The sequence below is a fragment of the Scyliorhinus canicula genome, chromosome 11, assembly GCF_902713615.1.
Source record: "Scyliorhinus canicula chromosome 11, sScyCan1.1, whole genome shotgun sequence".
NCBI lineage: Eukaryota > Metazoa > Chordata > Chondrichthyes > Carcharhiniformes > Scyliorhinidae > Scyliorhinus > Scyliorhinus canicula.
The window spans coordinates 23,098,612-23,125,170 of record NC_052156.1 but is presented as its reverse complement, the minus strand read 5'-3'; the positions used below and the strand labels follow the sequence as shown (position 1 = coordinate 23,125,170).

General features: G+C 46.0%; 1 protein-coding gene across 18 annotated transcripts in view; it reads right to left on the bottom strand.

Moving 5' to 3' along the window:
* LOC119973916 (inter-alpha-trypsin inhibitor heavy chain H3-like) overlaps positions 1-26,559 on the bottom strand; it is a 149,226-nt gene that overhangs the window by 11,415 nt on the left and 111,252 nt on the right. For 4 of the 18 annotated variants that reach the window (XM_038812551.1, XM_038812552.1, XM_038812554.1 and 1 more), the window contains one exon: positions 348-371. In XM_038812551.1, coding sequence (XP_038668479.1) covers positions 348-371 — 24 coding nt within the window. Of the gene's footprint in view, positions 1-347; positions 372-8,953; positions 8,975-13,307; positions 13,329-17,472; positions 17,494-19,702; positions 19,724-26,559 lie in introns of all 18 variants that reach the window. The other 14 variants (XM_038812536.1, XM_038812547.1, XM_038812549.1 and 11 more) reach the window with 12 other exon arrangements.

Sequence of the window (26,559 nt, the reverse complement as noted above, 5' to 3'; positions counted from 1 at the left end):
CCCTTAACCTTACTTTTATTAGGACACTACGGGCAATTTAGCATGGCCAATCCACCTAACCCGCACATCTTTGGACTGTGGGAGGAAACCGGAGCACCCGGAGGAAACCCACGCACACAGGGGGAGGACGTGCAGACTCCACACAGACAGTGACCCAGCCGGGAATCGAACCTGGGACCCTGGAGCTGTGAAGCATTTATGCTAACCACCATGCTGCCGTGCTGCCCCTTTCTGACAACATTCTGACTCAGAGCATCATCAACTGACCCACACCTCCTTTGTAAATGCACATAGCTGAGTGGTTTATTCATATCGCTAAATGAAACAATATAAAATGTGTGACTTACCTAAACCGTAAACGCTTGCACCAACTGTAGAAACAAAATTAGCAATAATGTGTAAATAAGCAACTAAAGAATCTTAAGGTAGTTTATCACTGAGCTTCATGACAGTATTGTCTGGCTTATATGGGAATAAAAATATTGATCAGGTGTGCCAATTAAAAAGATTGTTGCTTTTGTAAGTCATTAAATTAATTACACTTTAAAACGCATGAGATTGTTGGGAGGTTTGTATTTGATGACAAAACCTTTACATGTTTAAAGCAATTTGCCACAATTCAGAAAAATCGCTAAATGAGACATTTCAATACACCTCATGTAAACTTTTGCATTATCATGAATGTTCCTCAAAAACATAAAAACTTTTCAACATTCATACAATTTTCCCAAAAAAATGCATCCATCATGTATCAATAGAGCCAAGATTAGTATATTTCTGAAATAATTATGTAATTTTGAGAAGCATTTATTGATTTGGCATTAAGGTGGGAAGAATAATGGAGCTGAGTATTATTTAAATGGAGAAAGACTGCAGAAAGCTGCAGCTCAGAGGGATTTGAAGGCCCTTGTTCATAAATCACAAAAAGCTAGCATGCAAGTTCAGCAGGTAATCGGGAAGGCAAATGGAATATTGGCCTTTATTACAAAGGGAATGGAGTATAAAAATAGGGAATTCTTGCTAAAACTATACAAGGCACTAGTTAGACCCCACCTGGAATACTGGGAATAGTTTTGGTCCCCTTATTTGAGGATTTACACTGGAGTTCTGACTTTGGGCTGCATTAGAATGCTGAAGTGCGAGTTTTGACACTGAGGGAGTTCAGTGAGGAGAGAGCGACGTGCTCTTTCATTTCCTACGTTTCATCAAAGAGTGTGAGGGGAGTCAGGAGTTTACAATGAGAGCAGCTGACTGGTGAGTAAGTCCTGGTGGGCATTTTTCAAACTAGATTGAATTGTAAGTTATTGTTTTAGCAAGGGCAGGACTTAATTGATTTATTCTTTATAATATAATAGTCTTCTAAAGTTTTTAATTTAAAGGGTTTAATCATGGTAGGAGAGCTCAAAGCTATGTTTGCTCCTCTTTCTCCATGTGGGAATCCGGAAAAATTTCCAGTGCCTGGAACCAGCATGTGTGCAGGAAGTGTGTCCAGCTGCAGCTCCTGGAAGCTTGGGTTTTGAGCTGGAACGGAGGCTGAAGACACTGTGGAGCATCCGTGGATGTGAGAGCACCATGGGTAGCATGTTTAGATAGGTGGTCACACCGCAGCTGAAGGGAGTTGAGGAAGAAAGGGAATGGGTGACCGCCAGGAAGTCCAAGAGAAACGGGCAGGAAGTTTAGGAGTCCCCTGACTCTCACTTGCAAATCGATATCCCATTTTGGAGGCTGATGAGGCTAGTTCCTCCAGGGAGTGCAGACAGAGCCAAGCTTCTGGTACCACAAGCAGCATGTCTGCACTGCAGGGGGGAATCAGAGGGAGAGCAATAGTAATAGGGGATTCTATAGTCAGGGGAACAGATAGGTGCTACTGTGACTCCAGGATGGTGTATTGCCTTCCTGGTGCCAGGGTCCGAGATGTCACTGAATGGCTGCAGGGCATCCTGATGAGGGAGGGTGATAAGGCAGAGGTCTTGCACATGTTGGTACCAATGACATAGGTAGAAAGAGGGATGAGGCCTTGTATCAGAATTCAGGGAGATAGACAGCAGACTAAAAATCAGGACTTCTCAGGTTGTAATTTCTGGATTACACCCAGTGCCACGTGCTAGCGCGTATAAAAATAGGAGTATAGCACAGATGAATTCATGGCGAAAGAGTTGGTGCAGGAGAGAGGGTTTTAGATTCCTGGACCACTGGGACCGTTTCTAGGGAAGATGGGACCTGTACAAGCGGGACGGTCTACATCTGAACCAGAGTGAGAATAATATCCTTGTTGGCGGGTTTGCTAGTACTGTTAGGAGTTTAAACTAATTCGTCAGGGGGAGGGGACGCAGAGTATTAGCAGAATAGGGACACAGCATAATACAGAAAAGCAATCAAGTCAGTGGGAATACAGCGGTAGTAAGTTTCAAGGGACTATGACAAGGCTGGATGGCCTCTACTTGAGTTAAGGGCAAGGATTGACACGTGGAATTGTGATATAGTAGCCATCATTGAGACGTGCTTGAGGGAGGGGCAGGTTTGGCAGCTTAATAGCCCGGAATATAGAATCTTCAGGTGAGACAGAGGAAGGGGTAAAACAGGAGAAGGCATTGCTTTATTAGTTAAGGAGTCAGTTACTGCAGTAAGGAGAGACGGTATTTTGGAGGGGCATTAAATGACGCTTTGTGGGTAGAGTTTAGGAATAAAAAGGGGACAGCCAAATTGCTAGGTGTTTATTATAGACCCCCAGATATTCAGCGGGACATTGAGGAGCAAATATGTATGCAATTTGCAGAGATGTGCAAATATAATAATAGGATAATTATATGAGACAATTTTAACTTTCCCAACATTATTGGGAAGGCACAATGTTAAGGGCTTAGATGGAGTGGAGTTCTTAAAATATATACAGGAGGACCATTTAGCTCAATATGTAGAGGGTCTAACAAGAGACTGTGCAGTGCTGGACCTAATTCTGGGAATGAAGACAGACAGGTGGTTGATGTGTTGCTGGGAGAGCATTTTGATGATAACGATCACAACATGGTACAATTTAAGTTTAAAATTTTTTTTAGAGTGCCCAATTCATTTTTTCCAATTAAAGGGCAATTTAGTGTGGCCAATCCACATAGCCTACACATCTTTTTTGTGTTGTGGGTGCGAAACCCACACAAACACAGGGAGAATGTGCAAATTCCACACGGGCAGTGACCCAGAGCCGAGATCGAACCTGGGACCTCGGCGCCATGAGGCAACAGGGCTAACCCACTGCGCCACCCTACTGCCGTGTACAATTTAAGTTTGTTGTGAACAAAGAAATAGACAAGTTGCAAAAAAAAAAAAGGTTTTGGATTGGGAGAGAGCGGATATTAGTAGAACAAGGCAGGATCTGGTGAAGGTAGACTGGAAAGAGTTGCTTGTGGGGAAATCGACAGAAGAGCGGGGGGCGGGGGGGGCATTCAAAATGGAAATGGGGAGAGTACAGGCCCAAAATGTTCCCTCTAGGGTAATAGGTAGGAGTTAAAAGCCTAGAGAACCATGGATGTCCACAGACATACAAGATACAGTGAGAAGGAAAAGAGGGTTTTAGCAAGTACACGGGGAGCAAATAAAAGGAGATATTAATGGAGTACAGAAAGTGCAGGATGGAGCTTCAGAGAGCAATTAGGAGAGCAAAGAAGAGTAATGAAAACGCTCTCTGGTAAAAGTCTGGAATAACCCAAGATATTCTATACCTTTTCAAATGGGAAGAAGACAACCAGGGAAAGAGTAGGGCAGATTAGGGACCAAGGGGGAAATCTGTGGGTTGAGCAGAGGACATTGATAAGATGTTGAATGAATAATTCACATCTGTCTTCACCCAAGAGAATAAGGAGGTAGATATGGAACTCAGGAAGATAGACTGTGGGGTTCTTGGCATCGGGAGTGACAAGGTATTGGAGGTGTTGGTGAGCTTAAAAGTGGACAAATCTCCAGGTCGGGATGAATTGTGTCCCAGGATGCTGTGGGAGGTGAGGGGGGCGATTGTAGGGGCTCTGACACAAATTTTTAATTCCTCTCTGGCCACGGGGGAGGTACCAGAGGACTAGAGAACAGCTAATGTGGTCTCACTATTTAAGAAAGTTTGTAGAGATAACCCAGGGAACTACAAACCAGTGAGTCTGATGTCAGTGGTAGGGAAACGGTTGGAGAAAATTCTGAAGGAGAGAATCTATCTCCACTTGGAGATAGGCAAGGATTGATCAGGAATAGTCAGCATGGATTTGTCAGAGGGAGGTCATGCCTAACAAATTTGATTGATTTTTTGAGCATGTGACCAGATGTGCAGATAAGAGTAGTGCAATTGATGTAGTTTACATGGATTTCTGACAAGTTTTTGACAAGGTCCCACATGGGCGACGTATAAAGAAGGCAAATGCACATGGGATACACGGTAACTTGATGAGGTGGATTCAAAATTGGCTTAGCTGTAGGAGACAGAGGGTGATGACAGACAGCTGTTTTAGTGACTGGAAGCCAGTGTCCAATGGCGTACCACAGGGACCTGTGCTGGGTTTCCTCTTGTTTGTCATTTATATCAGGGACATAGATGACTATGTGGGGAGTAGGACCAGTACATTTGCGGATGACACAAAAGATTCGGCAGGTGGTTAATAGTGAGACTGAGTGGCCTGGCTTACAGGAAGATATACATGGGATGGTCAAATGGGCAGAAAGGTGGCAGATGGAATTTAACCCTGAAAAGTGTGAGGTGATGCACTTTGGAAGGAGTAATTTGACAAAGAAGTATTCAATGAATATCCTGATACTTCGAAGTTCCGAGGAACAAAGGGACTTTGGCGTGTTTGTCCATAGATCTCTGAAGGCAGAAGCAGGAAAGTAGGGTGCTGAAAAAGGCACATGGGACACATGCCTTTATCAATCAAGGCATAGATTACAAAAGCAGGGTGGTCATGTTGGAGTTGTATAGACCTTTGGTGAGGTCAGCTGGAGTACGGTGTGCAATTCTGGTCGGCACATTATAGGAAGGATGTGATTGCACCGGAGGGCTTGCAGAGGCGATTCACCAGGATGTTGCCTGGGATGGACATTTATTTTATGAAGAGAGGTTTGATAGGCTTGGGTTGTTTTCGCTGGAGCAGAGAAGACTGGGGGGGGGGGGGGGGGGGGGGGGGGGTGACCTGATATGGGTGGACAAGATTATGAGGGGTATGGACAGGGTGGATAGGGAGCAGCTGATCACCTTAGTTGACGTGTCAATTACGAGGGGACACAAGTTCAAGGTGAGGGGCAGGAGGTTGAGGAGGGATTCAGGAAAAACTTTTTTACCCAGAGGGTGGTGACAGCCTGGAATGCACTGCCTGGGAGGGTAATAGAGACGGGTTGCCTCACATCCTATAAAAAGTACCTGGATGAGCACTTGGCAAGTCATAACATTCAAGGCTATGGGCCAGGTGCTGGCAAATGGGATTAGGTAGGCAGGTCAGGTGTCTTTCATGTGGTGGTATAGACTCGATGGGCCAAAGGGCCTCTTCTGCACCGTATTATTCTGTGATTCTGAGAAAGGCAGTCCAGCGAAGGTTCACTAGGTTAATCCTGGGTATAGAGAGATTTTTTTTATGAGGAGAGGTTACGTATATTGGGCTTGTACTCATTGGAGTTTAGAAGAATCAGAGGCAACCTTTTAGAGACATATAGGATTCTCAGAGGGCTTGACAGGGTAGATGCTGAGATGTTGTTTCCCCTTGTGGGAGAGTTTAGGTCAAGAGGGTATAATCTTAGAACAACTGATCGCCCATTTAAGACTGAGATGAGGAGAAATTTCTTCTCTCAGAGGTGTTATGGGCCATGTTTCAAAAACTCCAAAGTGTATTATGGAGTTCACCTGACTGATAACTTTTGTTGAATTTGGCTGGGCTAAGCACAAGAGCCTTCACTTGAGGTGTGATTCAACAGTCTTCCTTGACATTTTAATCAAAATAAGTTTTATTCTAAGAACTTAGTTAACATTTATATAAACACACAGCAAGAATATTTATCAATTACAAACATAAAGATGCCCCACGGCTACAGTAATCTATGTATAACACTTAATGAATTCCTCCTTAACTGTTCCAATTCAAAAACAGAATCCCAAAAACCAAAATAACCTTTTCAAGAGCGTGGCCCAACACTCTGCATTCTCACTTGAATAAGACTGGCTTTCCCGGAGATGCTGACCCCGTCTCACCAGCAGGTGTAAACCCTTCCGGAAAGCAAACTATTTAAAGCCACCACCAAGGTGATTTTTACTGGAACAGATATTAAAAATAAAAATAGAGAGAGACAGGTCAAGACACTTCTGTTCTTTGTCTGAGTCCACAGCAGCCAAATATGAAGGCAAAAGCAAAACCCTCACACAGGCACAGCCCAGCTCCACCCACACAATGACATCACTGAAGTCATGTGATAAGACAAAAACATTTCTTAAAGGGAAACTCACATGCCAGAGGGTAGTGAATCTATCAAATTCTTTACCACAGAGGGGTGTAGAGTTTGCATCATAAAGTATGTTCAAGGCTGAGATGGACAGATTTTTATTCAGTAAAGGAATCAAGGGTTTGGGGGATAAGGTGGGAAAGTGGAGTTGAGGATTATCATATCTCAGTCATGACCTCATTGAATGGTAGAGCAGACTTGATGGACCAAATGGCCTACTTCTACTCCTATGTCTTATGGTCGCAAATTACCAATCAAGTATTTGCTCAAATAAATGGGAAAATAACATTCCCTTCACTTTACCAATGCCAAAATGAGGGGCTGGATTCTCCAGAAATGGGGCTATGTCCCCACGCCGGCGTAAAAACACTGGCGTTTCACTCTTGACTTTCCTTAAAAAAGTCAAGAGGTATTCACCTACCTGCAGGGTGTTTACAGTGCTTCTTGCAGCTCTGGCTGTGGACACGGGCTCCCACACCTCCTGTCGGAAGTCCGCGCATGACGGCGGCCTGGTGCGGCTGCTCTGAACGCAATGGCGGACTCAGCCGGCAGACCGACATTGACAATGTAGGCCACCTCAAGATGGCGCCCGCCTGCAGATCTGAGCCACCCGATCGCTGCCCTGGCCGTCCATGAGGTCCCCCCCCCCCGGTGTTCAATCCCCCTGAATCCACCAGGGAGTCCGCAGCTGCCACCCGAGGTTCCCAACGGGCCATACATGGTTAGATCCACACCACCGGGAACCCCGCCAGTTTTGCCCGGAGAATCGATGGGGAGGCCTCTGTCAATGTACTCAGCGTGCGAGCGATTCTCCGGGGACCGAAGAATCGTGGGAGCGGTGGCGGGTACAATTCCCGTGCAAACATCGATTCTCCGCCCCCCCATGCCAAACGCGATTTCAGCGCAGGGCTGTGGCGAATCCAGCCCGAGGTCTAGGCAAACAACAGAAATCGAATTAAGTATTTCCCTGCCTCATTACAATTCCTAACCAGCCAAACCCACTGGCTGATCCTCACAGGGGAATGGTGCCACAGTTACCATTCACCCTCTGGCACCTGATCTAAATGATCTTTCCCGACATGTGGGTCAAGATTGTCGACATCTGCAGAATTTTTCGAACCAGAGAGTGAGAGATACTGATCCTATCCTCAATTTGACTTCTACATGTTCAAGTGAAGCTCATTAGACAGTGATTAAGACAGATTCATTTTTGCTTTCTTAGTGCAGCAGTGCTGACATCAATTATAACACCTTAGACAGAAGTGGAGACTTTCAAAGCTCTTTCTGGCAAGTTAGTTACTATTAAAGTGTAGTCAGTGTTGTAATGTATAAAGCACAGCAATCAATCTGCATGCAACAATCTCCCACAAACAGCCATGTGATAACGGCCAGGTAACCTGCCTCTGTGTTGTTGATAGAGAGGCAAATATTGACCAAGAAACTGGGGATAATTCCCCTTCCCTTCTTCAAAATGGTGCCATGGCATCTTTAGCAGACTGTTGCTCGGTTCAAAGACTAATCCAGAAGACAGCACTGGTAACAGTGCAGCACTCCCTCAATGCTACACTGCAGGATCAGCCCAGATTTTTGTGCTTAAGTCTCTGGAATGGGATCTGAACCCAGAACATTCCAACCCAGAGAGAAGAGTGTCACCAACTGAGCCACACCTCCTGATCGCAAATATTGTAATGTTTATTCTTTTAAATTCCTTCATGGGATGTGGGCATCACAGGCATGACCACCATTTGCTGTCCCTACCTAATTGTCCTTTGTCATAATATCCACTCATGTATATAATGAGATGCAGAAAGACAGTGATTGACACATAGGATGACCAGTAAACATACAACAGTACAGCCAATCACCAGACAGGACATTACCACTATAAAGCCAGAGGGCACTAGGTTTCCCGCTCTCTTGGGACCCAGCTACTGAGACAGTCAGAGTCCACGAGCTAGCAAATGCAAACACCATGCGTAAGTCTGGTCAGGCTACTACAAGGTCACCAGTCAGATCAGTATAGTGTCGACCCACAGCTGAATATGTATAGCAGTTTTATAGTTGAATAAAACAGTGTTGGATCTTCTCCAGTGTTAGACGTCTGTTTCTAACTTCCCTGCATCGAGTGCAGTCCACATCGAACCAACCTGCCGAACACATCATCCTTGACAGCAGTTACAAATTACCCACATAGTTGTGGGTCTGGAGTCTAATGGATGGCCGGTTTCCATCCCAAAGGACATTAATGAACCAGATGAGCTTTTACAACAAAGGTTTTTAGTTCCATAGTTATCCTTACCGAGGTTAACTTTCAATTACAGATTTCTTAAAGGTTGAATTTAAATTCCACCAGCTACCATAGTGTGATTTGATCACATCCCCTCAGAGCATTAGTCTGGGCATCTTGGTTTATTTGCCCAGTGATTTTATCACTTTGCCACCAACTCCCCTCATTACTGTGGCTCGAGGAAAATACAAATGATTAAAATCTTACCAGTGGCAGAAATGGGGATATCTGCAAAGGAAATTTGTGTACAATCAAGTAACTAACATGTGCCTTCAGGAATTTTAACATTCAACATCCGCATCAGTATTTTCTGGGTTACATGGGAATAAGTATATTAATCATTTGTGCATTTTAAAAGATAATTGCTTTTTGTTACAACATCCTGGGCGAGTGCCGGTCAATTTCAGCCCCATAGACCCCAGAGTTCCAACATAAGTGAATTATCCAATAATTTGTATATTTTTCTGAGATCTTTGACCCTTGACTGCTCCAATAACTTACAGGCACCAGATTTGTAAGTAAAACATGAAAACAACTATGTATTTACAACAAGTGAAGAGTTAAACATGCAATGGCGATAACAGAACAACAATCTGTTAATCTAATTACTTCCCCAACAGCATCTCACACTCCACCCACATACGCACAACACATACACTCACAGTGGGGAAGGGATAGGATTAAAGTAATGGGGGTTAAACAGGATGAGAGAAGGGAATCTTCACTGCTACGGTCGCAGTCTTTTCGGCACTGTTCTTATAAAAATGTGAGGAGTTGAAAACCATTGGTTGGTCTGGACTTTTTAATGTTTGCCTCCAACTAGAACATGCAGGCAATAGAATTCTCTCTGGGGAGTCACATTCATTTGAACGATCGCCACCAGACTGACTCTCAGCCTCACTGAGGTAATATTAGAATTCATCACTTGAGGATTTTAAATAGGTTTTTGCCTTTTTAAAAATGTATTTTTATTACAAACATGGATCAAAACAGGTTACAGCGACTAAACACCCCAGGAAACATACTTCCCAACAATCAACTATACAGTCTGTACAGAATTATCCCTCTTTTTCACCCCCCCCCCCCACCCTGCGACGAACAGCCCCTCAAACACAGTCACAAACATCCCCCACCTTTCCTCAAACCCCCCTGAAGAGCCCTTTAACTCATACTTTATCTTTTCTATTCGCAGGAAGTCATACAGGTCACCCAACCAAGCCGCTACCCCCGGTGGCGATGCCGACCGCCGTGCAATCACAGAGGCGAAACCCACGACATCGGCCTTCCTCCTCTCCATGAGCTCTGGCTTCTCTGAAACCCCAAATATCGCCACAAGAGGGTCCGGGCCCACCTCCTCCTCCACTATCCTGGCTAAGACCGCAAACACTCCCACCCAGAATCTTCCCAATTTTTCACAACTCCAAAACATGTGCGCGTGATTCGCTGGCCCCACCTACACCTCTCACACTCATCTGCTACCCGCTGAAAGAGCCCACTCATTCTCGCCCGAGTCATATGCACCCTGTGCACCACCAGGCTCATCCTTGCACAAGAAGAGGTCCCGTTTACCCTAGGCAGTGCCTCACTCCATACTCCCCAATTGATCTACCCTCCAAACTCTGCTTTCCATTTCTCCTTCATCATCACCACCCACCCGCCTCCCTGTTCCCCCAGCCACTTGTATATATCCCCAATTCTTCCCTCCCCTTCCATATCCAGGAGCAGCAGTCACTCCAGCAGGGTGTATCCCAGCAACCTGGGGAATCCCCTCCAGACATTTCGCGCAAAAGCCCTAACCTGCAGATACCTAAACTCACTCCCTCACGGCAGCTGTACGCGCTCCCTGAGCTCCTCCAGACTGGCGAACCCTTCCTCCAAATACAGATCCCTCACCTTGACCAGTCACACTTCCCGCCACCTCCTGTACCCACTAACTATCCATCCCTCCCGGCTCAAACCCATGATTCTCGCACAACGACGTTAGCACCGACATCCCTTCCACCCTAAAATGCTTCCTCAACTGATTCCATATCTTCACCGTGGACTGCACCACCGGGCTCCCTGAATACCTAAGCTGCTGTCACCATAACCCTCAGCCTAGACCGCTGACAAAATAGGTTTTCAATCAGCCCCCTCTTCCTGCCGATGGCACTGGACTGGACCCTCCCGCAGATTGAACTGATTGCGGAGAGAAAGGTCTTTAAACACAGGCCATGAGTTGAGAGAAAATCAGATTCAACTCCCCAGCCTTTTAATCAGAAGTGAAACTTTGACAGGCCGGGCTGAAAAGTGTTTTAATTGCCAGCCTCAGCTAACAGAACCTGCTGTTTCTTAAATTTTCACAGAACTGAAACTCAGCTCCGCAAAATGGAGCTTGCCTGTGTTTACAGAATATTCAGGAACCACTCCCTAATCAGAATCAATCAGAATTAGGGGAGGCAGTGACACAGTGGTATTGTCACTGAACTAATAATCCAGAGACCCAGAGTAGTGCTCTGGGGACCTGGTTCGAATCCCACCAGAGCAGATGTGGAACTTGAAATTCAATAAAAGAAGACCTGGAATTAAAAGTCTAATGATGACCATGAAACCATTGGCGATTGTCGTTTTGGTGGCACGGTTGCACAGTGGTTAGCACTGTTGCTTCACAGCACCAGGGTCTCAGGTTCAATTCCCGCTTGGGTCACTGTCTGTGCGGAGACTGCAAGTTCTCCCTATGTCTGCGTGGGTTTCCTCCTGATGCTCTGGTTTCCTCCCACAAATCCTGAAAGATATGCTTGTTAGGTGAATTGGACATTCTGAATTCTCCCTCAGTGTACCCGAACAGATGCCAAAGTGTGGCGAGTTACGGAATTACACAGTAATTGCAATGCTGTGTTAAAGACAGCCTACTGGTGGAAATAACAAAGTACAAAATACAATAAAAACCCATCTGGTGCACTAATGTCCTTCAGGGAAGGAAATCTAGTAACCCTACCTGGTGTGGCCTACATGTGACTCCAGACCCACAGCAATGTGGTTGACTCTTACATGCCCTCATGTATGGGCAACAATTGCTGGATGAGCCAGTGATGCCCACATCCCATGAACGAATAAAGAAAAAAAAGTCAAGAGCCCGTCAAAGACCCGGATTTCAAAAGAGCTGATTGGCTGCAAGCCAAGTCCATCAAAATTAAATCAAGGGGCTCTGCCACACTGCACAGAGGGGAATCCCGTTGGGCCAGTTCAAACAGTAGCTTGCAGCAGAAGGTGGGTTCAAAAGACTGTAGTTGACACCCAAAACCTGCAAAGTTGAAGCAGCCAGCAAGACAGGAATTAAAAAGGACAAGTATTTAAAAGGGGTTCCCTCCATTTTGCAAGTCATTAAAGTAGTTCATTAAGAAAAAAAAAACATGAGATTGTTGGGAGGCCGTGTCCCACCCCCACAACCCAAAGATGTGCAGAGTAGGCGGGTTGGCCACGCTCAATTGCCCCTGAATTGAAAAAAAGAATTGGGTACTTTAAATTTAAAAAAAAGAGAATGTTGGGAGATGTATTTGACGAAGAAACTTTTGCATGGTTTGAAGCAACTTGCCACAATTCAGAAAAATCTCCAAATGAGATATTTCAAAACATCTCCTGTAAAGTTTTGCACCAACATGAATGTTCCTCAAAAACATTGAAACCTTTAAATATTTATTAAACTAAAAAACAAAAAAGCATCTAGGTATCCAAGGTAAGGAAATTACTAAAAGAATTGTGCCGGGCGCGATTCAGTGCACTTCAAACTAAGTCCTATGTGCGGCACGTTGAGCGGGGTATTTCTCCAAAATGCCAAGAAACACTCGGCCGTCCAACAACTCTTTGCCTTTTAGTTTGGCCTCGGGGAGTTTTTCTCTGCTGAGGCCATACTTAGAGCGATTTCAAGGCTCCTCGCAGATCGGGCTCCGTTTTGAATTGCGCCCTAATATCTCCCACTCCTTCCAGGTTCACCCCGCTTTACTGATCCCACTTCACTCTCCCAACCTTGAGGAGACTCGTGGCAAAACCCCTTCACCCCCCCCGTCCAAGTGGAAAGGCCCTCCCCAGGTCTGATCCCTGGCAGTGCCAACCCTAGTACTTGGGCACCATGGCACTGCCAGCCTAGCACCCTGGCAGTGCCACCCAGGTATCTGACAGTGCCAGGTGAGTGCCAGGGGAGTGCCAGAGCACCACCCTACCCTGCCTCTGACCACCCGGGATTCTCCAGTGGCCTGGGAGATTCCCCTGCCAAGTGCCATTACAAATGGTCCACGTTTGTGTGGCAGGTTTCCTTCTGAAAGGACATTAATGAACCAGATGAGCTTTTACAACAAAGGTTGCTGGTTCCATAGTTATCCTTACCGAGGTTGGCTTTCAATTACAGATTTCTTAAAGGTTGAATTTAAATTCCACCAGTTATAAAGGTGAGATTTGAACACATCCCCTCAGAGCATTAGCTTGGGCATTTTGGGTTATTTGCCCAGTGATTTTACCACTTTGCCACCAACTCCCCTTCTTACTATGGCTCCGTGTAAACACAAATAATTAAAATGCATCTTACCAGTGGCATAAATGGGGATATCTGCAAAGGAAATTAGTGTACAATCAAGTAGCTAACATGTGGCTTCAGGAATTTTATTATTTAACATCCCTACAGTATTTTCTGGGTTACATGGTAATAAGTATATTAATCATTTGTGCGTTTTAAAAGATAATTGCTCTTTGTTATAACATCCTGGGCAAGTGCCGGTCAATTTCAGTCCCATAGACCCCAGAGTCGCAAAATAAGTAATTATCCAATAATTTGTATATTTCCCTGAGATCTTTGACCCTTGCCTGCTCTAATGATTTACAAGCACCAGATTTGTAAGTAAAACATTAAAACAACTATGTATTTATAACAAGAGAAGAGTTAAACATGCAATGGCGATAACAGAACAACAGTCTGGTAATCTAATTACTTCCCGAACAATGTCCCACCCTCCATCCTCAGAGACACAACACAGACACGCACAGTGGGGAAGGAATAGGATCAAAATGATGGAGGTTAAACAGGACGAGAGATGGGAATCTTCACTGCTGAGGTTGCAGCCTTTGTCGGCAGTGAATTTATAAGAATATGAGGTGTTGCAAACAATTGGTTGGTTTGGACTTTTTAACATTTGCCTCCAACTAGAACATGCAGGCAATAAAATTCTCCCTGGGGAGTCACATTCATTTGAATAACCTCCACCAGACTGGCTCTCAGCCTCACTGAGGTAATATTAGAAATCTTCACCTGAGGATTTTAAAGCCCCCTCTTTCTGCCGATGGCACTGGACTGGACCCTCCCGCAGATTGAACTGATTGCGGAGAGAAAGGTCTTTAAATCCAGGCCATCAGTTGAGAGAAAATCAGATTCAGCTCTGTTGCTTCCCAGGTTTCCACAGAACTGGAACTCCGCAAAATGGAGCTTGCCTGTGTTTTCAGAATATCCCGGGACCAACCCCCCAATCAGAATTAGGGGAGGCAGTGACACAGTGGTATTGTCACTGGACTAATAATCCAGAGACCCAGAGTAGTGCTCTGGGGACTCAGTTCGAATCCCACCAGGGCAGATGGTGGGATTTGAATTCAATAAAAGAAAAGACCTGGAAATAAGTCTAATGATGTGTCCTTTAGAGAACAATATCTGCCATCCCTGCCTCATCTGACCGACATGTGACTCCAGACCCCCACAGTAATGTGGTTGATTCTTAAATGGCCTCAGGGATTGGCAATAAATGCTGGCCCAGCCAGAGATGCCCACATCCCATGAACGAACAAAGAAAAAAAAAAATCAGGAACCCGTCAAAGACCCGAATTTCAAAAGAGCTGATTGGCTGTGAGTCAAGTCCATCAAAATTAAATCAAGGGGCTCTGCCACACTGCACGGAGGGGAATCCCGTTGGGCCAGTTCAAATAGTAGCTTGCAGCAGAAGGTGGGTTCAAAAGACTGTAGCTTACACCATAAATCTGCAAAATTGAAGCAGCCAGCAAGACAGGAATTAAAAAGGACAAGAATTTAAAAGGGGTTCCTTCCATTTTGCAAGCCATTAAAGTAGTTTATTTTTAAAAAAGCATGAGATTGTTGGGAGGCCGTGACCCACCTCCACAGCCCAAAGATGTGCAGGGTAGGTGGACTGGCCACGCTAAATTGCCCTTTAAATGAAAAAAGGCATTGGGTACTTTAAATTTAAAAAAAAAAGGAACGTTAGGTGATGTGTTTGATAAAGGAACTTTTAAATGGTTTCAAGCAACTGCCACAATTCAGAAAAATCACCAATTCAAAACACCTCCAGTAAAGTTTTGCACCAACATCAATGTTCGTCAAAAGCATTGCAATCTTCAAATATTTATTAAAATACAAAACAAAAAGCATCCAGGTATCCGAGGTAAGGAAATTACTGAAAGATTACTTCCCGAACAATGTCCCACCCTCCATCCTCAGAGACACAACACAGACACGCACAGTGGGGAAGGAATAGGATCAAAATGATGGAGGTTAAACAGGACAAGAGATGGGAATCTTCACTGCTGAGGTTGCAGCCTTTGTCGGCAGTGAATTTATAAGAATATGAGGTGTTGCAAACAATTGGTTGGTTTGGACTTTTTAACATTTGCCTCCAACTAGAACATGCAGGCAATAAAATTCTCCCTGGGGAGTCACATTCATTTGAATAACCTCCACCAGACTGGCTCTCAGCCTCACTGAGGTAATATTAGAAATCTTCACCTGAGGATTTTAAAGCCCCCTCTTTCTGCCGATGGCACTGGACTGGACCCTCCCGCAGATTGAACTGATTGCGGAGAGAAAGGTCTTTAAATCCAGGCCATCAGTTGAGAGAAAATCAGATTCAGCTCTGTTGCTTCCCAGGTTTCCACAGAACTGGAACTCCGCAAAATGGAGCTTGCCTGTGTTTTCAGAATATCCCGGGACCAACCCCCCAATCAGAATTAGGGGAGGCAGTGACACAGTGGTATTGTCACTGGACTAATAATCCAGAGACCCAGAGTAGTGCTCTGGGGACTCAGTTCGAATCCCACCAGGGCAGATGGTGGGATTTGAATTCAATAAAAGAAAAGACCTGGAAATAAGTCTAATGATGTGTCCTTTAGAGAACAATATCTGCCATCCCTGCCTCATCTGACCGACATGTGACTCCAGACCCCCACAGTAATGTGGTTGATTCTTAAATGGCCTCAGGGATTGGCAATAAATGCTGGCCCAGCCAGAGATGCCCACATCCCATGAACGAACAAAGAAAAAAAAAAAATCAGGAACCCGTCAAAGACCCGAATTTCAAAAGAGCTGATTGGCTGTGAGTCAAGTCCATCAAAATTAAATCAAGGGGCTCTGCCACACTGCACGGAGGGGAATCCCGTTGGGCCAGTTCAAATAGTAGCTTGCAGCAGAAGGTGGGTTCAAAAGACTGTAGCTTACACCATAAATCTGCAAAATTGAAGCAGCCAGCAAGACAGGAATTAAAAAGGACAAGAATTTAAAAGGGGTTCCTTCCATTTTGCAAGCCATTAAAGTAGTTTATTTTTAAAAAAGCATGAGATTGTTGGGAGGCCGTGACCCACCTCCACAGCCCAAAGATGTGCAGGGTAGGTGGACTGGCCACGCTAAATTGCCCTTTAAATGAAAAAAGGCATTGGGTACTTTAAATTTAAAAAAAAAAGGAACGTTGGGTGATGTGTTTGATGAAGGAACTTTTAAATGGTTTCAAGCAACTGCCACAATTCAGAAAAATCACCAATTCAAAACACCTCCAGTAAAGTTTTGCACCAACATCAATGTTCGTCAAAAGCATTGCAACCTTCAAATATTTATTAAAATACAAAACAAAAAAGCATCCAGGTATCCGAGGTAAGGAAATTACTGAAAGAATTGAGCAGGCGTGATTCAGTGGACTTCAAACTAAGTCCTATTTGCTGTGCGTTTAGTGGGGTGTTTCTCTGCAGCGCCAAGAAACACCCCGCCGTCCAAGGGCACTTTGCCTTTTTTGTTTGACCTCGGGGAGTTTTCCTCTGCTGAGGCCATACTTAGAATGATTTCAAGGCTACTCGCAGATCGGGCACCATTTTGAACTGTGCCCCAATACCTCCCGCTCCTTCCAGGTTCATCCCGTTTTATTGGCCCTGCTTCACTCCCCCAACCTTGGGGAGGCTCCTGGCAACACCCCTTCACCCCCCCCCCCTCCAAGTGGAAAAGCCCCCCGGGCCTGATCCGTGGCAGTGCCAACCCTAGTACTTGGGCACCATGGCACTTCCAGCCTGGCACCCTGACAGTGCCACCCAGGTATCTGACAGTGCCAGGGGAGTGCCAGAGCACCACCCTACCCTGTCTCTGACCACCCGGGATTCTCCAGTGACCTGGGAGATTCCCTGCCAAGTGCCATTACAATTGGTCCACGTTTGTGTGGCAGATTTCCTTCCCAAAATACATTAATGAACCAGAGGAGCTTTCACAACAAAGGTTGCTGGTTCCATAGTTACCCTTACCAAGGGTTAGCTTTCAATGACAGATTTCTTAAAGGTTGAATTTAAATTCCACCCGTTACAAAGGTGAGATTTGAACACATCCCCTCAGAGCGTTAGTCTGGGCATCTTGGGTTATTTGCCCAGTGATTTTACCACTTTGCCACCAACTCCCCTTATTAATATGGCTCCGTGAAAATACAAATAATTAAAATGCATCTTACCAGTGGCATAAATGGGGATATCTGCAAAGGAAATTAGTGTACAATCAAGTAGCTAACATGTGGCTTCAGGAATTTTATTATTCAACATCCCTTGAGTATTTTCTGGGTTACATGGTAATACGTATACAGTATTAATCATTTGTGCGTTTTAAAAGATAATTGCTTTTTGTTACAACATCCTGGGCAAGTGCCTGTCAGTTTCAGCCCCGCAGACCCTAGAGTCGCAAAATAAGTAATTATCCAATAATTTATATATTTTCCTGAGACCGTTGACCTTTGACCTTTGACTGTTCTAATGACTTACAGGCACCAGATTTGCAAGTAAAACAGAGTTCCGCCCTCCACCTACATATACACAACACAGACACGCACAGTGGGGAAGGGATAGGATCAAAATTATGGAGGTTAAACAGGACGAGAGATGGGAATAATCACTGCTGAGATAGCAGCCTTTGTAGGCTGAACTTATAAGAATGTGAGGTGTTGAAAACCATTGGTTGGTTTGGACTTTTTAATGTTTGCCTCCAACTAGAACATGCAGGTAATAGAATTCTCTCTGGGGAGTCATGTTCATTTGAATGACCTCCATCAGACTGGCTCTCAGCCTCACTGAGGAAATATTAGAATTCTTCACCTGAGGATTTAAAATAGGTTTTCAATCAGCCCCCTCTTCCTGCCGATGGCACTGGACTGGATCCTCCCGCAGATTGAACTGATTGCGGAGAGAAAGGTCTTTAAACACAGGCCATGAGTTGAGAGAAAATCAGATTCAGCTCCCCAGCCCTTTAATCAGAAGTGAAACTTTGACAGGCCGGGCTGAAATTTGTTTTAATTGCCAGCGTCAGCTGACAGAACCTGCTGCTTCCCAGGTTTTCACAGAACTAAAACTCCGTAAAATGGGGCTTGCCTGTGTTTACAGAATATTCCGGGACCAGCCCCCCAATCAGAATTAGGGGAGGCAGTGACACAGTGGTATTGTCAATGGACTAATAATCCAGAGACCCAGAGTAATGCTCTGGGGACTCAGTTTGAATCCCACCAGGGCAGATGGTGGAATTTGAATTCAATAAAAGAAAAGACCTGGAAATAAAAGTCTAATGATGTGTCCTTTAGAGAACAATATCTGCCATCCCTGCCTCATCTGACCGACATGTGACTCCAGACCCCCACAGCAATGTGGTTGGTTTTTAAATGGCCTCAGGGATTGGCAATAAATGCCGGCCCAGCCAGCGATGCCCACATCCCATGAACGAATAAAGAAAAAAAAAAATCAAGAGCCCGTCAAAGACCCGAATTTCAAAAGAGCTGATTGGCTGCAAGTCAAGCTCATCAAAATGAAATCAAGGGGCTCTGCCACACTGCACAGAGGGGAATCCCGTTGGGCCAGTTCAAACAGTAGCTTGCAGCAGAAGGTGGGTTCAAAAGACTGTAGTTTACACCCAAAACCTGCAAAGTTGAAGCAGCCAGCAAGACAGGAATTTAAAAAGACAAGAAATTAAAAGGGGTTCCTTCCATTTTGCAAGTCATTAAAGTAGTTTATTAGGGGAAAAAAGCATGAGATTGTTGGGAGGCCGTTTCTCACCCCCACAACCCAAAGATGTGCAGAGTAGGTGGATTGGCCACGCTAAATTGCCCCTGAATTGAAAAAAAGAATTGGGTACTTTAAATAAAAAAGGGAATGTTGGGAGATGTATTTGACGAAGAAACTTTTGCATAGTTTGAAGCAACTTGCCACAATTCAGAAAAATCTCCAAATGAGATGCTTCAAAACACCTCCCGCAAAGTTTTGCACTAACGTGAATGTCCCTCAAAAACATTGAAACCTTTAAATATTTATTAAAATAAAAAACAAAAACCATCTAGGTATCCAAGGTAAGGAAATTACTAAAAGAATTGTGTAGGGCGCAATTTAGTGGATTTCAAACTAAGTTCACTGTCGGACACGTTTAGCGGGGTATTTCTCAATGCCTGCAGCAGCAAGAAGCAACCCGCTATCCAACGGCTCTTTGCTGGTTCCATAGTTATTCTTCCCGAGGTTAGCTTTCAATTACAGATTTCTTAAAAGTTGAATTTAAATTCCACCAGGGACAAAGGTGAGAGTTGAACACATCCCCTCAGAGCATTAGTCTGGGCATCTTGGGTTATTTGCCCAGTGATTTTATCACTTTGCCACCACCTCACCTTATCAGTATGGCTCGATGAAAAAAAAAATAATTAAAATGCACCTTACCAGTCGCATAAATGGGCATACCTGCAAAGGAATTTAGTGTACAATCAAGTAACTAAAATGTGGCTTCAGGGATATTCTTATTTCATATCCCTACAGCATTTTCTGGGTTTCATGGGAATAAGTATATTGATCATTTGTACGTTTTAAAAGATAATTGCTTTTTGTTACAACATCCTGGGCGAGTGCCAGTCAATTTCAGTCCCACAGACCCCAAAGTCACAACATAAGTGAATTATGCAATCATTCAAATATTTTCCAGATTTCTTTGACCCTTGACTGCTTCAATGACTTACAGCCACCAGATTTGTAAGTAAAACATTAAAAAATTATGTATTTATTACAAGAGAAGATAATAGTGATAATCGAAGAACAGTCTGCTAATCTAATTACTTCCCCAACAGAGCTCCGCCCTCCAACCACATATACACAACACAGACATGCACAGTGGGGAAGGGTTAGGATTACAATAATGGAGGTTAAATAGGACGAGAGATGGGAATAATCACTGCTGAAGTAGCAGTCTTTGTAGGCCATGATCTTTATAAGAATGTGAGGTGTTGAAAACCATTGTTGGTTTGGACTTTTTAACGTTTGCCTCCACTTTGAACATGCAGGCAATAGAATTCTCTCTGGGGAGTCATGTTCATTTGAATAACCTCCACCAAACTGGCTCTCAGCCTCGCTGAGTGTGGTAAACCACGAGACTCTATTGTCTGGTCTGTACTGTATCATACATGACTGCGCTTGTCCAGGTTGGCTCCAACTGTGGCTCCTCCCCTCGGGGCTTTCTGTATAAGAGTGGCAAGTCTCCGCCTCCGGCCCCAGTTGTGGTCCCGAGGCTGGAGGCTTGCTGTTTAGCGTATTAAAGCCTCAGTTAACTTTATCAACTCATCGTGTATTATTGATGGTGTATCAATTTAATACACTAAACTTCTAAGATGGATGCTTCACTCAAGACGAGCGCCTCACTCAAGCACGATCGCCTGGAACTGGACCCACACGCAGCTGACGCTACAGAGACTTTTGAACACTGGCTAAGCTGCTTCGAGGCCTTCTTTGTGTCCTTCAACGAGGACCTCACGGACCTCCAGAGAAAGCAGGTGTTCCACACACGGGTGAGCACACGAGTCTTTAATCTCATCAGGGACGCCCCATCGGATGCAGAGGCAATAACGCTGCACAAAGGACACTGTGAAATCCGTCAACCAGGTATATGCTAGGCACCTCCTCGACTACGAGATGCCAATGCCCTGGGGAATCACTTGCGGAATTCCTACACGCCTATTACTGGGCTGCAACTTCCAAGGCCACCTCCAGAGTCTCACCTTGAAGTTCAATGGACCCTTGCTCCCTCCTCACCATCTGTAGCCTCCTGACCCTTAAGGTCGCCCCTCCCTTCTTCTTCGCAAACCTCACCCCGGACTGTAAGCCCATTGCTACCAGAAGCAGATGCTGCAGTGCCCAGGACAGGGCCTTCATCTGGTCGGGAGTCCAGCGACTCCAGCAAGAGGGGATTATTGAGGCTAGTAACAGCCTCTGGAGAGCCCAAGTGGTGGTCGTCAAGACTGGGGAGAAGCACAGGATGGTCATCGATTACAGCCATTCCATCAACCGGTGCACGCGCACCCCCTCCCCCACTTATCTCACATGGTCAATCAGATTGCGCCGTATCGAGTCTTCTCTACATGTCAACTTGAAGTCCGCGTACGACCAGTTCCCTATCCGCCCGGAGGACCACCAATACACTGCCTTTGAGGCAGATGGCCGCGTCTATCACTTCCTCAGAATCCCCTTCGTCGTCACTAACGGGGTCTCGGACTTCCAAAGGGAAATGGACCGAATGGTTGACCAGTACGGGCTGCAGACCACGTTCCCGTACCTGGATAACGTCACCATCAGCGGCCGTGACCAGCAGGACCTTGACGAGAACCTCCGGCGCTTCCTCCAAACCGCGAAACCCGTAAATCTCACTTATAATAGAGAGAAATGCGTCTTTCGCATGACATGCCTGGCCATCCTTGGTTACGTCGTGGAACACGGAGTCCTAGGGCCTGACCCCGACTGCATGCTCCCCTCCTGGAACACCTCTTCCCTCACTGCCCCAAGGCCCTAACGAGATGCATGGGGTTCTTCTCCTACTATGCCCAGTGAGTCCCCAACTATGCGGACAAGGCCCGCCCACTGATCAAATCCACCATATTTCCCTGACGGCTGAGGCCCGACTAGCCTTCGATCGCATCAAGGCAGATATTGGCAAAGCTGCGATTCACGCTGTGGATGAGTCCATCCCGTTTCAAGTGGAAAGCGATGCGTTGGACTTTGCTCTGGCTGCCACGCTCAACCAGGAGGGCAGGCCCGTGGCTTTCTTCTCCTGTACTCTACATGCCTCCGAAATTCAACACTCCTCTGTCGAAAAGGAGGCTGTGATGAATGGTGTCAGTAGCTGCTGTAACTGTACCTTACCTTTAATACATTGGCCCTTTAAGACCGGGCTTGGAACCCTGGGGGACTCCGCCTCTGGCTCCGCCCCCAGGAAACGGTATACAAGATGAGGCTCACTCGGCAGCATGTGGTGAGCACATTTCTCGGCTGCTGTTCAGTTCTCTGATGATTAAAGCCTTTGAATTACCAATCTTCTCTCCTGTGTCGTAATTGAGGGTATCTCAGAGGCCCAGGCCATCGTCGAAGCTGTGAGACACTGGAGGCATTACCTGGCCAGCAGGAGATTCACTCTCCTCACTGACCAACGGTCGGTTGCCTTCATGTTCAATAACGCACAGCGGGGCAAGATAAAGAACAACAAGATTCTGAGGTGGAGGATTGAGCTCTCTACCTACAATTACAATATCTTGTACCGTCCTGGGAAGCTCAATGAACCCCCAGATGCCCTCTCCTGCGGTACATGTGCCAGCGCACAAGTAGACCGACTCTGGGCCCTCCACAATGACCTCTGTCACCCGGGGGTCACCCGCTTCTTCCATTTCATCAAAGTTCGCAACCTACCTTACTCCATCGAGGAGGTCAGGTCCGTGACCAGGGACAGGCAGGTCTGCGTGGAGTGCAAACCACACTTCTATCGGCCAGACAAAGCACACCTGGTAAAGGCCTCCTGCCCCTTTGAGCGCCTCAGCATTGACTTCAGCTTTGCAGCTTTTATTTAGCCACAGAGAGCATCCCAGCAGACACTGATCCTCTCCGCAGTTTGCCATCCGTGTATGAACAAGAGAAGTTCACTAAAGACCTCAATAGTCTGAAGGGTGGGCGGGTTCCTTGACCCCTATCCTGCCCACCATTAAGTGGGAGACAGGTTGGGACAGGCAATTGGAAGGCCACGCACTGTATTTTACGAGCCTTCACATCATCAAAAGTGCAACATAGCCCTGCCTTTCAATTCCAGATTTTTCAAGAATTTCTTTTAAATTACACCAGCTGCCAAGGTGGCCTTACGGGGAGTCCACACTGAGTAAAAATAAGAACAAAGTTTTATTTACAGACGCTATACACTTCCCTGTAGATCCGCACCGGGTTCCTCCCGAGTAATTCAGATACTCTGCCCCTAGTGGGGGAGCTCGTACCCCGGAGGAGCACAGGGAAGACAAGCATCCCCACCTTGTAGATCACATGCAGGATATTATATTCCTCCTCCCTGAAGTCCAAAGACCCTCTCGATGAGTGATGAGATGGAGAAGGAGGATCAGGCGGAGGACATCGCAGTCTCTTTGTCTCCGGAAAGTCCTCATGGAGCTGTTGTGCCAGATCAGTTGGCATATTCCACACTGGTGAATGCTGTCTGTGACGGGAACGACATGTTGGACAATCGTCAGGATGCGGTAGAACTACGGAGTCGCCGTCAAAGACGTCTGTGGTCTGTGACTCCGACTCAGAGTTGGAAGTCATAATGTCGAGACAGACTGGAGGCGTCACAGCAGGCTCATTCAGCAATGAAGCCGGAGGATCCAGAGCAGGCTTCTTTCAAGGCACTTCACGAGGGAGTAACCTCCAACGGCCCCTCCCAAGGGTGTAGGGATGCCACGTTGGGGACCTTCTAGGCATGGCTGGGCTAACATCTCGATATCCGACACCAGGCGTATGTTCTTGCCAGCATCTTCACTTTGGACACTCCAGGATATCAGTTGTGAAGGTCCTTTAATACGGCAGCCTGTCCCTTTAGCGGACAACAACCCTGGTGTTCCACAAGCGGCTGCTGTTCTCCACGGTTAGCACTGAAAATTTGGAAGAGAAAGCCTGTGGGATTGTTTGGTTTTGAATTACGGCCACTGAAGACCCCGGAGTTTCAACACTTGAAAAACGAAAGAAACTGAATTTTTAAAAATATAAATTTAGAATACCCAATTAATTTTTTCCAATTAAGATGCAAAATTGGACATTATGAAGCGGAATGTTTTATGATTCTAGGAGTACATCAGGATTAGAAAATCAGAGCAAGTCCAAGTTTTAAAATAAATATTTTTTTTATTCTACTCCTTTTTCACATTTTCTCCCAGATTTACACCCAACAATAAACAATAATCAGTAACGAATGTAATGTCAATCCCCATATCAATAACAACGATCCCATCCTCCCATCAAACCCCCAAACATTAACCCGTATTTTAACATAAACAAATGACAAAGAAGAATTAGGGATCACCCATAGTCACCATTAACACATACAGTCCCCCTCCTCCCAACCCTCCCAGACCCCAACCCCCCCCTAATGTTCAATGTGATCCAATTCTCGAAAGTGCATAATGAATAACGCCCATGAATTATAGAACCCCTCCATCCTTACCCTCAGTTCAAATTTGACCTTTTCAAGTGTCACAAATTCTAGCAGGTCCCCCTGCCATGCAAGGGCACAGGGTGGAGAGGTTGATCTCCACCCTAACAGGATCTGCATTCGAGCGATCAACGAGGCAAAGGCTACAACATCTGCTTCCGCGCCTGTTTCCAACCGCGGCTGGTCCGACACTCTGAATATGGCGCATATTCACCATATTCACCACTTTGGAGATTACCCAAAACATCTCCTTCCAGTAATTCTCCAGCTTTGGACAGGACCAAAATATATGAACGTGATTTGTGGGGCCCCCCCGGCAAAGTTCACATACACCTTCTATCCCCTTAAAGACCGGCTCATCCTCGCCCTTGTAAGGTGCGCTGTATAACATCACCTTCAGCTATGTCAGCCCCAACCTTGCACACAAGGTGGACGCGTTCACCTCACACCAGAACCCCTCCTCCATATCCTCTCCCAACTCTTCCTCCCACTTTGCCTTGATCCCTTCTAGTGGCGCCTTCTCCTCCTCCAAAATAGCCCCGTAAACCATCGACACTACCCCTTTCTCCGGTCCCCCTGCCGTCAACATCTCCTCCAGCAATGTGGAGGCCGGCTCCACTGGGAAGCTCTGTATCTCCTTTCTGGCAAAGTCTCGAACCTGCATGTATCCAAATATTTCCCCCTGCTTCAGCCCATACTTTGCTCCCAGCTCCTTCAATCCCACAAAACGACCCCCAGAAACAAATCTTTTAGTGTCCTAATTCCTTTCTCCTCCCATCTCTGAAAATTTCCATCCCACTTCCCTGGCTAAAATCGATGGTTCCCCTGAATCGGCATCTCTCTTGACCCTGCCCCCAACCTGAAGTGTTGTCAAAACTGCACCAAATTCTCAGCAAAGCTATTACTCCCGGACTCCCTGAGTATCTTCCCGTGACGGCGGGAGCGCGCTGTCGCTAGCGCCTTCAATCCCGACCCCCCTCCCCAAACTCTCCTCCATTCTGACCCATTGGGAGTCAACCCCTCTGACCCAGCTCCGTACCTTCTCCACATTCGCCGCCCAGTAATAATACATTAGGTTCGGAAGACCCAAACCCCCTGCCTGCCTTCCTCTCTGTAGTATCACCTTTTAATTCTGGCCACCTTCCCTCCCCATATGAACGAGGTGATCATCCCTTCAATCTCTCTTAAAAAATGCCTTTGGCAGGAAAATCGTCAGGCATTGAAAAATACACAGGAATTGCGGCAGCACATTCATTTTAACCGCCTGTACCCTACCCGCTAGTGACAGAGGGAGACCATCCCACCTTGCCAGGTCAGCTTTCACCCTCCCCATCAAACTAGAAATGTTGTATCTACGGAGCTCCCGCTCAATCTTGAGCAACCTGCACCCCCAGGTATCTAAAGTGAGTCCCTGCCTTACGGGATGGCAACCACCCATCCCTGCCCCCACCCCTGGTCGAGACATTGCAAAATATTCACTCTTGTCTAGATTTAATTTGTACCCTGAGAAAGACCCAAACACCCGAAGCAGCTCCAGTATTCCCCCTATTGACACACTTGGTTCCGACACGTATAATAACAAGTCATCGGCATATAAGGACACCCTATGCTCTATTCCCACCCACCTCCCCCCCCCCCCCCCCCCCCCCCGCACTATCCCTTTCCATACCCCAAACTTCTTAATGCGATGGCCAATGGCTCAATCGCGAGTGCAAACAACAAAGGGACATAGGACATCCCTGCCTAGTCCCATGGTGGAGATGAAAGTATTCTGAGCTGATGTTATTTGTGTGAACATTGGCCCTTGGCTCCTTATATAATAGTTTTACCCAGTTCACAAATCTGGGTCCAATTCCAAACCGCTCTGGAACTGCCATCAAGCACACCCATTCTACCTGGTCAAGCGCTTTCTCGGCATCCAATGCCACAACCACCTCTGTTTCCTTCCCCTCCTGCGGTATCATAACCACTTTAAAATACCCTCCTCATGTTTGAAAAGAGCTGCCTCCCTCTCACAAACCTCGTCTGATTTTCACCTATCACGTTTGGGACGCACTCCTCTAGCCTACCTGCCAGT